The sequence below is a fragment of the Antennarius striatus genome, chromosome 3 (assembly GCF_040054535.1).
Source record: "Antennarius striatus isolate MH-2024 chromosome 3, ASM4005453v1, whole genome shotgun sequence".
NCBI classification, from domain to species: Eukaryota; Metazoa; Chordata; class Actinopteri; order Lophiiformes; family Antennariidae; genus Antennarius; species Antennarius striatus.
The window spans coordinates 18,666,657-18,684,216 of record NC_090778.1 but is presented as its reverse complement, the minus strand read 5'-3'; the positions used below and the strand labels follow the sequence as shown (position 1 = coordinate 18,684,216).

At 40.2% G+C, this 17,560-nt stretch overlaps 1 protein-coding gene across 1 annotated transcript in view; it reads right to left on the bottom strand.

Annotated features, from left to right (window-relative positions):
* Positions 1–17,387, bottom strand: part of frmd3 (FERM domain containing 3) — a 36,999-nt gene extending 19,612 nt beyond the window's left edge. Inside the window, exons 1-6 of the mRNA XM_068311187.1 lie at positions 17,105–17,387; positions 5,156–5,260; positions 4,416–4,458; positions 2,758–2,839; positions 2,453–2,550; positions 278–401 (exon numbers count right to left, since the gene is read on the bottom strand). Coding sequence (XP_068167288.1) covers positions 278–401; positions 2,453–2,550; positions 2,758–2,839; positions 4,416–4,458; positions 5,156–5,260; positions 17,105–17,209 — 557 coding nt within the window. The 5' untranslated portion in view covers positions 17,210–17,387. The remainder of the gene's footprint in view (positions 1–277; positions 402–2,452; positions 2,551–2,757; positions 2,840–4,415; positions 4,459–5,155; positions 5,261–17,104) is intronic.
* Between the last annotated feature and the right edge of the window lie 173 nt (positions 17,388–17,560).

Here is a 17,560-nt window from a genome sequence, read left to right as displayed (position 1 = left end):
CTAATAAATTTCAGCCCTTTTTAATTCGCAATTTAATGCAAACTGAAATAAATTCACTAGTGCAATGAGCCTTGAATATCTTATTCAATTTTGTCACTAGCCCGAACAGCAGAAATCACTTAACAGTCAGTGGAGCAGAAAACTGTCTCCCCGGCATGCTTTGAAAAATGCAAACCATAAGCAAGTCCTCCATGCCTGTTAGGAAAGCGAAGCCATAAGCTGACAGTAAAGATTCAGCTCCAGACAATAACAACACCAGACACACATCTTTATTTACCTGAGCTCATTCTTGTGTATTTCAATCATCTTGCGTTCCAGTTTGAGGGATTGTTTGGGGAACAGCTTGAAGTCTCTGATGTAGTCTGATGGATGCTCTTCTGGGTCGTAGTCCCCAAGCTCAGCTAAGGAGAGAAGATAATATAGTAAAAATGAATGAGAAGAACATTTTAAAGATATACAGAAAGTCTCACTTGCTACTTTCAGTCAATTTTGGGAAATACAAAAGAATGAAACTTGCTATGATGCTGGAGCCAGCAATCAGTTTAGCTGGTAAACAGACTAAGGTGACAGCTAGCCAGGCTCTGTCTACATGACACACAGCGCTAAATACAGTGAGCATTATTTGATTGAAAAATGACTTTTAGTTCTTTAATCAGTAAGTTGCTTTTAGATGGTGCCAACTTTCATTTTCCTGCTGTTTTTATATCTACAATATGCTAATTAGATGTTTTATGTTATCCTTTACTTATTCCTTCAAAATCTGATTTATCAACTGTGTTATCAGCAAAAAAATCTGGCACATAAAAAATTATAAACTTATACATACAGTACTATACATTATTTAGCTGTTTTTCAACACTTTCTCCAAGCAGTTGTTGACAAATTCTTGAATGAAATACCGTTACCTTGACAAAAGAGATTATTTGGGTTTTAATATTGTTGGAAATCAGTGGGATGATTTAATTACATACTCGTGCAAACTTGAGGCGGCACGGTGGCGCAGTGGGTAGCGCTGCAGCCTCACAACACGGTGGGTCCGGGTTCGAGTCCCGCTCTGTGTGGAGTTTGCTTTGTTTGGGTTCCTCCCACCTCCAAAAGCACGCGCTTCACATTGATTGGCTGGTCCCAAATTGCCCGTAGGAGTGAGTGTGTGTGTGCATGGTTGTCTGTCATTGCGTGTGGCTCTGCGGTGCACTGGCGTCGTGCCTGGAGTGTCCCCCGCCTCACGCCCTAAGCCAGCTGAGATAGGCTCCAGCTCCCGGAGACCCGCGGCGGAAAATGAATGAATGTTACTTTTGAATAATTTTTGAATCATTAAGGTTAAACTGCTATTCGCATAGAGATTTTTTTAATTAGAATCTCCAGCTTTGATATCAACACCTGACACAGAGGGATGAGGATAAGCCCTCATTAAACGGACGAGTCAGCGATACTAATGCAGTCAGCCACAGTCTGCTCTCCAGAGATGTCGGCCAACTTGTGGATCTGCCAGAAGGGTTAATTTATATAATACAGCTCTAAATCTTCCTCTCTCTCCTCTAAATATAGATGGTGGCAGTGGTCTGTGTCATCCACGAGCACACGTCCTCCATCGGAAGCTCGCACTCCTCCCATGTTGTAAATTGAATCTGATGGAGCCACTGAGACCACGTCTGCTCCAGCTGTTCCTGCATGGGATGATACTTTTTGCTCTTCTGCTCCTATTTCTTTTTATCAGCTGGGATTTTAAAAAAAATTTTTTAAAGCACCAACAGCCCTTTTCTTTTATTATCCCTATGGCTGATGGTTCCATTGACTAATAGCTGGTGCTATTGCTCTCTTTAGTGGATTCCAATGGCCTCCTGAGCATTGAATGTATTGACTGATGTGTTAACTAAATTTAGCAACTGTGATCCCTCCGAGGTGCACGCAAGTTACAGAGAAGCAGGTATTCAGCTGGTGGTTCAAAGGAGTTACACCATTTTCGTGATCATGTTGGCCTCCGTTCTTCTCAGAACAGTCCCATGACTAGATTCATCTCCACCCCCCAGCCCCAACAAGACAAGCTCTAATAATTATAGATATGCCAAGACAATAAAGCAAAAACAAAAAAAAAAGTTTGTTGCCTGGCCACAGTTGTCTTTCCCAGCTCAATGAATGCAGCTGTCTTGACTGCTGGTAGAAGATGGACACCATCAGCTTAGTCTCATCATGCTGCTTACTAGTGTTTGCTGTGATGGAGACTCAAAATCGCTACAAATAGTCCACTTCTGAACACCTCTGCAGGTCCTGCAACGTGGACTATGTTAATCTGTATTACATCAAGGTTGGTTTAGGTTGTTATTAATATTTGAGAGGAATTTTTGTATTGCATTGTGTGACAATCGCAGTTGAGGTTGCTCTGACCCAGATTCACATCTCGATCTGCTGTTCCAAAGAGATATAAAAATATTTAGTTGTCACCAGGTCTCACCTTGAACGATGCAGGCTCCGAGGTATGCAGCTTCAGCAAAAGGACAAAGCAGACGCCCGTGGTAGATATCTCTTTTCAGCTGGAGGTATAGAAGGTACCTGCAGACGAGTTGCAACATGCACATAAAGAATAAATGAAAATTACACTAATGTGTTTCACATTGATTGCTCAAATTTAAAGTACATTAGTGAAATTACTATAGCAACAAAACTGATCTGTGGTAAAAGGTGTCTGTTTCTTCTGTATTTTGTGTAGCTCTCAATCATACTCCATCACTATAAACCCTCCACTGTTTGTGATTTTACCTTGTGAGCTCCTCCTTGATTTTCATCGGCTCATTGGGATAAAACTTGACACGGAAGCACATCGTATATGGTTGCTGAGCTGCTAAAGACAAGTAAGAGACAATCAGACCGGAGCCAACAAAGGAGAAACAAAGGAGAGGCAAAAAAATCAGAGTAAAAAATAATTTTCAAAGACATCAAGCAGCATGAAAATGAAATGAAACGTGATGGAAGTGACAAATAAAATGCAGAGACAAATTAATGCCATGTAGATGGTTTAAAAGGGAAAAAGATTAATGAGTGAATGCAAATTTGCATTATGTACAAACATACACATGTATATACAAATCCTCCATAACTTCACCTTGTTAAATTTGTACTTAAGCAGAGTGGATGAGCTACTTGATCATGAATGTGATTTAGATTAGTCTCAAACCAAAGACTTGAGACACTAACTCAACATTAGTGTAAAAGAAACACCAGTAGGTTTAAGTTAACCTAAAAAGTCCAATATGACACTCAAGCATCTGTAATGAATAAATTAATCTTACTGGGAGTTTCTCATTTGATGCTGTTGCCATTCCTTTCTTGGATAAACGGCATTTTAGCAGGAGTAAGAGCTCCAAGCATTGACAGCATGAGACAAAACGTAGTTCTGGTGAGCTACAGTACATGTCTTGTGCTATAATGTTATAAAGCTCAGAATCTGAGCGCAATAAATAGAATATGAAATGCAAGTCATACTTAATTTATGAGGAAAACATGTCACTGTGTGAACAGACATGTTGACCTCAGCTCCATTCAACACTCTTCCTTCATCCGTCTGTCTCATCGCTCTTTATTTCTGTCACTCTCTGGCATTCTTTCTACATGAAACTTCCTCTCCATTATCTTTTTCTCCTCTTTGATTCACCAATCTGAATTCTCGCTTTAGCTCCCTGATCTATCACTGTCTCCTTCTCCACATCCCTGAATCCCTCCACTGCACACACACTTTCCTTTTAATCACTCTTTCCTCTTCCTTTCTGCCTCTTTTTCTCATTCTCATTTTCACTGATTTCCTTATCATCCACCCTCTCATTCCTTTGGGGGTTTTCTTAATTCAGTGACCTAAAAGCAAGAACTGCAAACATCAATATTTGTCATGGGTTCATTATAACAGCTGGACAAAGCAGTTTTAAAAGACATAAAAATGTGTGTAAGATAATGCCACCTAAAACTTACCCTCATTAATATTTTTTTTTATTGTGCAATCTCAACTCACTCATTTCCAGGAAGACAAAAAAGACTTGTACAAATACGATGTTCACAGCCACATGATATCATGACATGTATATTTTATATTGTTACATGATTCTTTGTTGGTGCCTCTCCACTTGTCTCTCTTGCAGTGTGTTTTGTGTCTGAGAAACTTGATGTGCAGCTCTGCCTGTCTTCATCGTGTCTCTGATTGCCTGTGGTGACTCCAAGAAAAGTCACTGTCCAACATTATCTGGTTATTCCTCTCCTTGTGGCAAATGATTGACCATGTGTCCTGAGGATACAGCTGATGTTTGAACCCTCCACACTGAAGTGGTCAGTGTGTGTGACACTCATACAAAAGCCCCCCCCCCCCACACACACACACACACACCACACAAACTGTTGCAGAATAGAAAAAAAAGAAAAGTCGTACTTACTCTTCATCTGCCTCACCACGGGCTTATTGGGGTCCAGCCAATGCTGTGTGTGTGTATGTGTGTGTGTGTGTGTGTGTGTGTGTGTGTGTGTGTGTGTGTGTGTGTGTGTGTGTGTGTGTGTGTGTGTGTGTGAGAGAGAGAGAGAGAGAGAGAAAGAGAGAGTTTTAAATGTAATTATACCTGACTTATTTTACTTTCTAAATTCAGCTAGAAGTCAGTTCAGCTCTGGTTAAAACAACACATGTGTGTGTATGCTGTGTGAACGGTGGAAATAGATCTTGTTCATATTGATTTAGGGCAGCCATAAAATAGTTTTTGGTGTTATCTAATTTACAGGAGCTATAAATGCAAACGTAGCCCTACTAGTTCTCTCTCAGAGGTAAAGCAATCCAAAAGCGTGAAATCCACAAAAAGAAAAGTGATTGACATTCATTCTATTGTTTCCAACCTTAATATATCAAGAATCTATGACATGATAATCAAAAAGAGTAAATGCACACGTCAAGATAAAATAATAAGAGTTACTGTAACACACATTAACTTATTCTATCAACTGCTAATTTGCATATGTGGATTTGCTGCTGAGTATCATATTCAACCACACTTTTGTGTAGTTAACTGCTGTACACGTTTTGTACAGCAGTGTTTTTCTTTTTAGTTTTCTTGTTGAAACAAATAGATAGTTGGAAGATAATGACAACATTTGTTAGTGTATAGTTTTATGTATACATAATAGTTACCCTCTGCTTTTCAGGATCCACATATCGAATACCAAAGTAGTCTTTCTCAAGTAGATTGTAGTGGTTACACACATGGTCAAGCAGGAACTGGCCTTTAGTGTCTCTCTGTAGAAAACAAACATATTAAAACGTATATTAAACATGTTAAATGTGTGAAACACTTGTCTTCCGGTCTTTTCACATGCCAGTAAGTACCCTATAGTTCATATGTCGTTGATAAACACAGATTATGCACAGAGAAATCAATAATCGCTCTGTATGTATTACACGCTCATCAGTCAACATCTACTCATCACAAACGGATGCACATGGATTCTCAGGGTTAAGTGTATGCAGCCGAGCAACATCACTTTCCTTTGTATGGGTGGTGTGACTCTACATTGATCCACATGCATAAAACAGAATATGCAATGTTATTTGCATCATGGGTTGCCTCAAGTGTCATAATTATATGTGTGTGTCCCATCTAGAAATCTGCTGACATGAGTGGATTCTGTGCTTGACTGAGCAGGAGCCACTGATTCAGTAGAGGCTGCCTCATTGTGATTCATTTAAATATGGAGACACACACGCATCAGCATTTGATGCACTTGATCTGATTTGCACTTGACACACTAAACTGCAGGAGCCACCTGTTCTAGATGTTTTCATTTCACATTAATCACTGTCACCAGTTCCTCATGTTTTCAGCTCAGCGTCTTATTTCATCTTGTTTACTTTTGGCTTCAAAATGATACAGAATTTGCACGCGATGTAGCGATGTTTTCCATGTTGTTTTGATTCTGTCAGAATCAGCAGTGGCTGAAAATGGAACATAACTATGTCAGCCTGAAGTCATTGATATTGAGTAAATTTGCAAAGAAAATATCACACTGTAATTTTCTCTGGGCTCCTGCAACAAAATGAATAATTTCCTGCCTTCAGCTGGCCTAAAGTTATCTTTCTACACAGGAACCTTAGAAATAAAATATACTGTATATTTAAAATGCTTTCCTGTCATTGCCCTTCAACAACTGTCTTCTTTAACAAGCTGCCTCTTCGACCTCGACCCCGTAACCCCCCTATCTAAACTAGGCTGTTTAAAGACATTTGATCCATAGTCATCACTTTTCCATTAGTTAGGACCAATCTGCCTCTATTAAAGCAACGTACCACAGCCCTACAGCTGCAGCTAAACCTCTTCTCAAAAACAAAATCTCTTAATTCCGTGGCTTTAGTCCACAATACATATATGTCTAACCTTCCCTTTGATTTGATCTGAAAACAATCTCATTGCTAATCAGATAAATTACTTGTTGAAGGTTTCTATTTGACGATTTCCAGTCAGGTTTTGAGGTGCACTGAACAAATTTGGAGGTGGGCCTCTATCAAATTTAGCTCTGTTATCTTGCTTTTGGAAACACTGACCATCACATGTTGTTACATAGACTGGTACATTTAACGTGGATTAAACAAACTACTTTCTATTGTGCCTGTTGATCACAGGTGTGAATGTCTCTGTATTGTAGTAGTGGTGGTCTGGTAATAGTCTATTATAGAGCAAGATTAAGGCCTGCCTTTTTAGATGATATCAGAAGATCACTTTTTTTCTGAAATGGGTCTGTCCTGCTAGTATTCATACAGTGTAAGAGCACTTTGTTACGCAACACTCAAACCCATTATGATATCAGAGAAAAAAAAATTCACTAGAGAATTTCTGTTTCAGGCTAATTTTCCCCATCATTTCTGCTTAGGCCAAATCCTCAATATTCCCTTAATTCATAAATTTCTACAGATTCCTCAAACCTGTTTACCTACCCTCAGTGGCCTCAGTTGATGCTGATCATTGAAATCCTATAATCATTTCTGCACCGCCTACCTCTCCACCAGGTCTTTCAGGATATCTGGTGAGATTTAACAGAGTTCCCCCTTCTATCTTTTCTCCACCAACAGTGTCTAAACCACCTGTCCTCGCACTTTTTCCTCAAGGGTCTGCATTTGCTGAAGATGTGTCAAGTCAGTGAAGTAAGTATGTTTTTTGATAAATTATGCTCCATTTTCAGTAAATTCGGTGTGCTATAACTTCAGTTATATGTTGCTATAAAGCAAAAAGAACAACAGCAAAGTCAGAAATAATGCAAACAGAAAATAACAGAGAAGAAAGATGATGATGTCATTGTGTCACAGGAAAGCACCAACGGATCAGCTTTATGTTGTACGCATATCAATCATCATTTCAGTAAATACATCAAGAACACAGTTTTTTAAAGACTCCCCCATCAGAGGTTAATGCAATAAAACACAAGAAGTAAATATAAAGCATGTTGTACACGATACACAGTGGGAGTTCATATATAGGCTACATGAACATACTATACAGCACACATTATCATATTAATAATGAATTAACCTCCATTTGTTCAGCTGTTTGTTACTTTTACTGGCTACCAGACACAAAGAGCATGGCTTAGTTCCTGTTGCATTATAGTAATATAAATGTATTTGTTTGCTGTTTTAATAGAAGTGCAGATTTCATTCAGGCCTGTGATCAGCAGACCCACTGCTGCCAGATGTGTCTGCTAACATGGAGCAGTATCTAAATGTATGAAGAGGCAGACAGGCTCTTCCACAGTAGAACTAACAGCACCCAGCAAAGTTGCATCATTCTGTGGCTTCTAAGGACATGGCTAGTTTTAGCCTTTGAGACTCACTGGTCACTGAAGCTAATGTTACGATAGCTGATGATGAGGGTCTGTAATTGCAGATCTGTTCTATATACTTACTTTCTATTTATACACATGAAAACAATATCACAGGGCATCAGACTATTACACCTCTGAGGACCTGGGATGAGGAGCAAAACTTAGCAAGTCACTATTAACTTTTTCTGTTCAGTAATTCGTACATATTAGTAAGTAATGTTTATTTAGTAATTAATTGATGTCACAATTCAGTCACCTTGGATGCATTCAAAAAAACACAAGACCAATTGACACCCTCAACTGGATTGAAGGGCCAATGTGTCTGTAGTGCGCCTCACCACTTGCTCCCCAACTGAGGGACAGTTGAGTCGACAGCAGACGTAGTAACAGTACCTGGGTGGACAGGACAGGGTGTGACAACATGTCAATGGCATTTGATTTGTTTAAGGCCCTACCCCGAGTTTTACGCAGAAGCTTGTAGCAGTTAGCAGCAAAAAGTACAAGGTCAGCAAAACGTTTTTATGTTGCTGTTTTGTGTTTGAGTGTGACTGAGGGAAAAAGTCAGCATTTGTGTTGTGTGCCTGTAGGATTTGGGAGACTTCCGATAATTGTCACGCTACGTCATTAAATCTGAAGAGCAGACATACAAACAGACCGAGGGAGTAGAAAAATAGACGGAACAGAATAAAATAAAGCCACATTGTCAGCCAGCTGTCAGAGGATCATCAGACAACACATCCTGTCTGCGTTTTCAGGGCAGACACTCATAAGCAGGAGAGACTCCAAACAATGCCAAGTAAACGGGAGTGAGAGTATCCCGACCAGACAGAGTGAACTACAGCCAAACATACCGAGAGGCAGAAACACTGTGTAGCCTTCAGTAGGAAAAGACGAAAATAAAAAGAGAGTAGATAAAAGCAAGACTGACTAAGATAAGTGAGGGAGAGAAATAGAAAGAATCTATGTCATGTCCAACAAGGGCTGAATACATATTTCATATATCCAAAGGCTGGGCATTAAAAATTAACCTGATCATCCCGTCTCCACATGATCTCACCTAATGACAGCAAAGTGCTTTTTGCTCTCCCTTGTTAAACACAGACACACATTTTAGACAGGACCTTACTGTAGTACAAATTCAGTTTAGCAGTGAAGTGTGTTCAAGTCTCCTCATAATGTGTATTTAGTACCTGTGACTCATGTTTGTTCACTTGTCATCAGTTTAGTTACCTGTATTGTACAAAGTCTCTTGTTTTTCCCATGTGGGTTCTGTTTATTCAAATGTTTTTGAATTTATTTTGGATTAGGCCTTGGATTTGTTTTAGATTTCTGTGACATTTGGGGTTTTTTTTGTTAATTCCATCTTTGTCTCGCATGAGTGTTGTCTGCAGTTCCGTCACCATAACACCTGAATGTTTCATCTCATGTGCACCAAATGTTTTCAGCAGCTCGTTGTTTTTCTGTTTGCTGTCCACTAGTTTGGTGCTGAGTATGGACTGTGCAATGTTGTTGTTGTTGTTGTTGTTTTTATGCTGAAAACAACACAACTTGCTGAAAGCAGTGAGTGAACCAAAAGCCTAAAGAATCAGTCAGGCAGCTAAACAATGAGCTAACAAAGAGTTTTCCACAGAAAACAGCCGATGGGAGCTCAGCATTGGGCTGATCGTCTTCTGCAGGTCCATCACTACAACCTCCCCCTTTCACATTCCCACAGATAGAATTTTATGACAAATACAAATTTTATCTACCTTTGGACTGTAAGGTCTGTGTGGACAAACAACATTTGATTCATTGCGCTTGCAAAGTTTCACCTCACATTAATTGATTATTCTCTTACAGGTCCCTGTATTCAATGTGAAATATCTGGAAGGTGCTACTTGATATCATACCAGCTGACCAGATGGTGATCAACATTGTTCTGTGGGCTATAAATTACCTCTCCAAACACTTCAGTCAAAATCAGTTCATATCTTTATGAATAATCCTGCTAACAGGAAGAGACACCAACAAAATACCGTCAAAATCATAAACCTATGGTGGAAGTATTAATGGAAAGTAAAGATATACAATTTACAACAAGAATCTTCAAATGTTACATAACATTGTCACATTGAACATCGACATCATATTAACAGTTGAAAAGTGTGTTAGTTTATCATGCAGTTGACAGAAAATTTTTAACTCAGAAAAGCACAGGAGTCTTTGAGGATAGAAATACTTCAGAATGTATTTGACAATCATCTGGGAATAAATGTAACTCTAACTGCTCTTTGGTGTAAATCACGTGATTAGACTGCTGAAACAACAAGCTGATGCGGTCACAGTAACATAGCCATTGTGTTGTGAAGCAGGGCAAAGACTCTCATCGTAACTCGAGATCGCGAGATCAAGCAAGAGAACCCTGGATGCCTTGGTCCATTTAAGCACTAGCTGTTTAATTAATATGCATGGCAGCTCAATTATGACTGGTTCCTATCAACATCAGCTGGATTCATTTTGTGACATGGTGTTCCTAATTAGCTGAGCTAAAATGTTTTAATCAGAAACAGCGTTCAATGCCTGCGACACAGGGAGGGGTCAGCAGAGGAGACATGGAGTTGTGGGACCTTAAATATAATGATATGTCCCTTTTAGACTCACATGAATCAATTTATGAACCTAGTGGCTGCTTTTAAGTGAAATGCTGCAGTAATTCATGGATTATCCCTGTCATCACTGCAGCTGCTCCACAGGGAAATGGAGTTAAGAGATGCTAACGAACCAATTTACTTGCCAGTTAGGAGGAGTGAGCGGGAGGCTTTTTGCTCATGTATTCACCACCAAAACCCAACCCCCAAGCCAATAAATGATCAGTCTAGAGGTTTGACCAGGATACAGCAGAGTCAGATCAATACAGTGGCTGTAGGGTGTGTAAAAGCAAGTATAAAAGCTGAAGATAACAACATTTCCTCTCTTTATAGTTCTCCTGATGTATTTAAAGAAGAATTCATGGACATTCCACACGTACACCATCACACATCCAGTCAAACCCAAGACTCAATGTTTTACTCATGTTAAACACATGTCCATCAAAATTTAACCTGATGTATTTGTTATCCTTGGAAATGTGGGCTTTTCAACACTCTTTAACTGAAAAGCAGGTACAACTTTGGATTTGTTGGTTAAAGGAAAAGGAAAGATGGGATACTAATGTCTTCAAAAATATTTCCAATGTACGCTACAGAGGGATGATGCAAAAATGTGAATTCCAGTTGGGAAACTAAATTATGGAAAAAATTCAAAATTACAGATTCCAAACGAGAGAAACTTTTATGAGATGTTTCACCTCACTGCCAACAAGCCTCTCTGCCCTAGTCCTTATTCATTTCCATTTTATTGGTGAATCCAGACTATCTCTACTTTGCACCTGAGTGAAAATCAAGAGAAGAGTGAAGAACATATTTCACATATGCAAAAGACATATTGTCACATATCAATTTTAAGAACACACAGCTCTATAACATAGATTTTTTTGAGCTGCATAACAGATTTTTCGGTTTAACCTCTTCAACCAGTGACCCACAACATGAACAGACTCCTGCCTGGAGCGACAGACATGGTTTATGGACAGACTTTCTTCATTTATCATCAGTCAGCCGTAACCAGAGAGTCAGCATTTCTATACTCAATCGACTTTGCAGTAGTGTACCTAATCTTAGGTCATCACTTCATGTGACATTTCTAGCCAAGCTAGAAGCTCTAGAGGGAAGTCCCCCACATTTCTCCAGACAAAATAGCTGTTAGTTGAAATGACATGAAAATTTGTACAAACATTTATCTCCCCCAGAGGTTAAACCCTACTTATTTTAATCATCCCCATGTCAAATGTCTCTGAAATTATTGGATGAATAACCCACGAGATTTGGCAGGCACCAGCATATTTCCCTCAGGATGATCTCCAATAATCTTATTCATCCTCTGACTTTCTCTCAAACACCATCATACGGTTAAGTACTTCATCTGCCCAGTGCTTTGGTTACGAAATCAACACCTGCCAATATAACCATGCTTCAATCAGCCCCAGCTCTACCTTGAGGATAGTGATAATTAGCATAAACATCAGCATTCTGGTCTCGTCATTGTCAGCATATTACATATGCATATTTAAGGCATGTACAGTAGCAGTGTTATGCAGCACTTTCAGTACCTCCACCAACAACACTTTAGGTTGTGACCAACCATGTTTGATATGAGATGTGTGTGTGTGTGTGTGTGTGTGTGTGTGTGTGTGTGTGTGTGTGTGTGTGTGTGTGTGTGTGTGTGTGTGTGTGTGTGTGTGTGTATATACATATATATATGTATATATCTTGCGCAGGTGGGAGATACTCACTCACTTGTTACTGTGACTGTGTCCTTGTCCCAGTGACCTTATATCACAGGCAGCAGTGCGGACACTCCCATGCACACATGCACAGATTTAATGGCTCCCACAAATGATCTCACATGATATAAAGCATGTCATTTGCCCCTGGATTCCCAACCGGCCACACAACCTGATAAGTGTAGAGATAGAGCCATAAATCATCAATATACGGGTTCGAACCAGTTTTATTATAATGGAGTTTCATCACTTTCATTATGTTAATAGCTGAACACTAACTCACAGATGACAGAGGGGCGTGAGTGTGATGATGGAGATGATGATGATGATGATGATGACTTGACTGTTGCCTCAACCCTGCTGTTATGAGTGTGAGTGCATGGCGGCCTCATTGAAGCAGCAGTCTTATCTCTGTTCCCCAGGATTCTCAAAAACGTCATTGAAGACCAACAAAAAGTCCACGTCAGAGGATTGACAGACTGTGTGTGAAGAAAATGTGTGTATTCTCAAGAAACTAAAACTGATGCCATTTATCACAATTTGCACTGCTCATATGAAATTCTGTTTTGCATTGTCATTCACATAACTACTGTTGTCAAATCACTCAAGCTTTAATATAAATTTGTAGCTGATGATTAGTGGCTGAACTTTTTTCTTTTTTTTAGGTTCTTCTCTATTAACTAATGGCCAGTTTTAACACTTCCCCTTTTTCCTGGTTTACCCATCCATCTTTTTTCACTTTGACTCCTTTTTACAAGTCCGGCAATGGCTACCTGTCTCATTTCAAATCTGATTCATGTCTTAATCCATTTTTCGGCTCAGACACACTACCTTCCTCTTCTCCTCTCCTAGTCCATCGCTCATTTTTATGACCTTCACGTTTCCTGTAATGTAACCAACTGTGTCATCCTATACCTCTTCTTATCAACCTTTTTTTTAAAGCATATTTTCATCTTGCCTCATTCCTCCTTCTATCCAGCCATTTCATCTTTCTGCTTCCTGTTTTGTTTTTTTTTTGTTTTTTTTAAGTCGCAAGCAAGAAAAAGGATTATTTCTTTTTAGTCTTTGTCAGAGGAGAATCAAAGAGGTGCTAGTGAGCAGGGTAAGAATAGAAAAATAATGCTATTTATAACTGGTTCTCAAGCTTGCCTGCCAGTAGAAACACACTGCCTAAACATGACACACACGCACACACATATGCAGACACACATGACGGAAAAATGGCAGTGGTAAAAAAATAAAACAAAAGACAGCACCGAATCGCCTGGACGCAGACACACACTCCTCCTTCACGTAAAAGGCAGACCTAGTGAAAAACAACACCAGTATCAATATGCAACTTTAATTAGACCACACTCATCATGTATTGATAAGATGACTCCCGCAAGAAAAGGAGCGGAACAATCAGCGGGTCATGTTTCAACCTTTCAAAAGTTCAAGCCATTCAGCCAGTTCAGTTATTTCTTGCTAAACACATGGATTAATGTCCATAATTGTGACACTTTGGCTAGTACTAAATCTTTCATGTAAGTGAACCATGACCACATCATCCTTCAGATACACACATATATGTATGTGCACACCGACACACACTTGCGGTGCAGCGCATCGGTGACAGCTGACTGATGTAGGCCTCGTGAAGAACAGCGATCTCCCTTAATTATACATGATTTGCTACAGAGAAGGAGTCGGGTGGAGTGAGAAAGATGGTATAGGGGAGAAAGATGTAAAACTCTGTCATGAAAGGTGAACAAAGGAGAATAGAAGAGAATACGTGTGGCCTGAGAGAGCAGGAGGGAGCACAGATGAGATGATGGAGGGGAAAAGGAGTTGTACAGATGGGAGGATCAGGGAAAAAGAGTGAGATGAGCAGCTGAAAAGAACAGGTTGCTGGGCTTTGATCTCTCATGCAGCATTCGTTGAACCACCTCAGGATGTAGACACACACAAAACACACACACACATCTGCACAGACACACACATGTAGCCTGTGTACACTTCTGTTGTCGACCAAAACAAACGATTTAAAAAACATGCTGTAGGTTGTTGTTTTGTCTCTAGAATCAGAACCTAAAACATACAACCAACTAGAGCAGAAGAATCCATCATCATGTTGCCATAGAGGTTCTGTGTTTTACCCAGCATTCAACTCTGCCGTCAATACAGGTCCCAATTCTCTCTCACACCTGTTCCCTCACCTAAGCTTCCATTCTCCTTACCCACATCAGTTACTCGTCCATATACTTGGCAGATCAATATGCCCACTGCCAGACAGTCGAGTGTTTCATGGTCAGATTGAAGAATGGTGATGTCCCTTTTGAGGCGTTAGGGGGAAAGACACATTCTGATAAGATGATAGAATGGTTGGATGGTTATTCTTATTATTATATGATTATTTTGTATTTCTCTTGTAATGTTTGTTTTTGTAAAGTTAGTTTATTTTTAAAATGGAATTTTTACAGAAAAGATTTCTGATCATATCAAATTACTGAAAATTTATCAAGACATATTGATAAACAAATTATTTAAGGAAACAACCACAATACAGCTCTGGTTGAGTGAGATACTTGACAACCAAAGTATATAAAGCAAGATCCGACACTGGTCAGCACCTTACATCGTGTGCTTCTGAATGTCTGACAGTCCTGAAACCTTTCTATGCTTAGTAACATTTGAAGAGTTCAGAACATCCCTTGACCAGTGCTGACTTTATACAGAAGACTATTATCCAGTCAAATGAAAATATGAGAGGACTCATTCTTATCTAGCACTTTATCTTTCAGTTACTTTGCTCTCATTGTCCTATTTACATATTTTATGCAAACTTACATTGTCTACATTGTGACATTAGTCCAGACCCCTTGTTATTTTGCAATGACAAAAAGATGAATAATTTTAAGGAGAAGTTACATTTAATCAGAATAACCTGCATTGTTTCAAAAATTGTGACCTTATGCTTTATATGTGGTCAAGAGCAGACTCCATCAAGGAAAGTTAGAGAAATAAAGGCATTCCAGATCTACATCAAACAAACTGTTCAGTTTCTCCATGGTGTTGAAAAGAATTGAAGACTATAAAAGAGGGACAGCAACCGACGATGCAGAGAAAAAAATAAGTAGATAATGTACGAGATGGAAGGAGCACAGGATGTCATGAAATATGTAGGAAGGAACAGCTCAGCACAGGAACACAAAGCCATTAAAGAAAGCCCTGGAAGATGCAGTCAACTAGAAATTTATATGTCCATTTCCTTATCTGGCACAAATGAACACACTCACTGCTAAAAGCACACAAGCACGTCACCACCCTGTACCTGGGAAGGGCACACTTTAATATTCTCACATGTGAACACATAGCTGAACACACTTCCGTACTCTCAAAGGCACAAGAACACAGGCATACATGGAAACACAGAACAAAGAAACAGGTACAACCTCCCACTGCCTTTCTCCCCCCCAATCTTAGTGCATTTTACGCTGATTTGGAAATCACAAATCCTCCTCATGTAGAGGATTGGCGACAGGTCGTCTGACAGCCAGCCAGTGTTTTTGGGTCTCTTTGTTTCAGGCAAGTGGTCAAGGCAGCTGCCAACTTCTACTGAGGGTGGCTCAGGATGACAGGAGATGCTGCTGGAAGCTGCGTTCATTCGTCTTTGTTCGGCTGCCTGGGTCGTCAACAAGTTGGTGCTGCTTTGAAGGGTTTGGCGAAATTCTAAATGGAATTTAACAGCACAAAGTCTTCGTGCTGTCACAATCCACACATTTGTATTCACTGTGTGTTCTATATCTATGAGTTATAATTCAGCAGATTCCTTGGATTTTGCATGAATCTTCAAGTCAACATGAGACCCGACACCAGCCACAGCCCAGAAGGGCCGGAAGGGCCCAGGAGCCACACGGGGACTCATTCGTTAATGCAAGGGAAGAAAAACTTCAACCCCAACGACAACTGAAAATAATGAGCCTTCAGTTCCTTGTTGGCTCAAGATGCCCCATTTTTCTATTAACCATGAACACATTTGCACCTATCCTGAAGCCAGTTTTGGCAGACTGTGAGTGAGAGTGACACAGTGGTGACCCAGGCATGACAAAGAACTGTAATTTCATCTGTGCTGTATGTCGTACGTATATGGTACATTTGACAATAAAGTTGACTATGACTATGACTATAAATGGTGAGTGACAGTCAATCACCATGAGAGGAAGGCTGAGCACGCAGAGAAAATACATGGATGCAGAGCATTCGAAAGTCCCACCATCCAGCAGGTTCAAATCCAGGACATGTCTGAGATGACAGCGCTGAGGCTAAGGCTGTGTTACCAGCGATGCTCATTATCAGACTGTCCTCTACAGGTCAGAGTCTGGGAAGGTTACATCACAAATAATTAGAATGGGGAAAAGAAGTGAATAAAGCACTTTTGTGCTGTTTATGTGACTTTGTCCATAGTCGAGATCCCTACAATTATCTCTAAGTAGTTTAGAGTAAATCAATACATAAATCATGTTTTCAGCTTTATACAGGGGATGAGTTTCTGCTCTCTGATTGGTCACGTGATGCTAGCTGGTTAGAAATAAAATGATCATGATCACTCAAACACCATATAGTTAACATTGCCACAAGCTCCATTTGGGTCAAATAGATCAAATCACTGCCTTTTTTGTTCTCATTACTGTCTCATGCAGCATGGGACAACACATGCAACAGCAATTTCAGAGCAGCCCAAGACTACAGGAACAATAGGTTCAAAAGGTCATTGATGAAAATAAGGATACTACCCATACTAGGTAGAGGTTATTACCTATTGACTATTTCATGTTACATCCTATATTAATGCTGCATCCTCGTGATATTTGCAATAAACACAGAACAATACATGAAGTGGGTTAGGTGGATGAGGCTTGCCTCTACCTGAATGCTGCAGGAGATCTCGGAGTCGTCCAGCAGCCGGATTGTGCAGTGGACCTCCTGGTCCAAGGAGCGAATACTTGGACTGCGAAACCGGAGCATTTTCATCCTCCTGTCGGTTCTGTTTCAGCTCCTCATGCCGACGGATGCAAGCAGGGGAGAGCAGACGCACAAAGACGGAGCGCTCATGCACACACACGCACGCATGTATGCGTCGTTTGGTCGGTTCGTCTCGACACCTGTGACGCCCTCCGAAATGAATGGGGTGATGGAGAGATGGATGACCGGGTGGATGTAAGGATGGATGGATGGATGGATCAAACAGAGCGGGAGGGAGGAGAGCTTTGGTCGCATCCGTCTCCTGCCTACACACTAATAGATCTACAGGAGGGAGGTTGGTTTCTCTCTCTCTCTCTCTCTCTCTCTCTCTCTCTCTCTCTCTCTCTCTCTCTCTCTCTC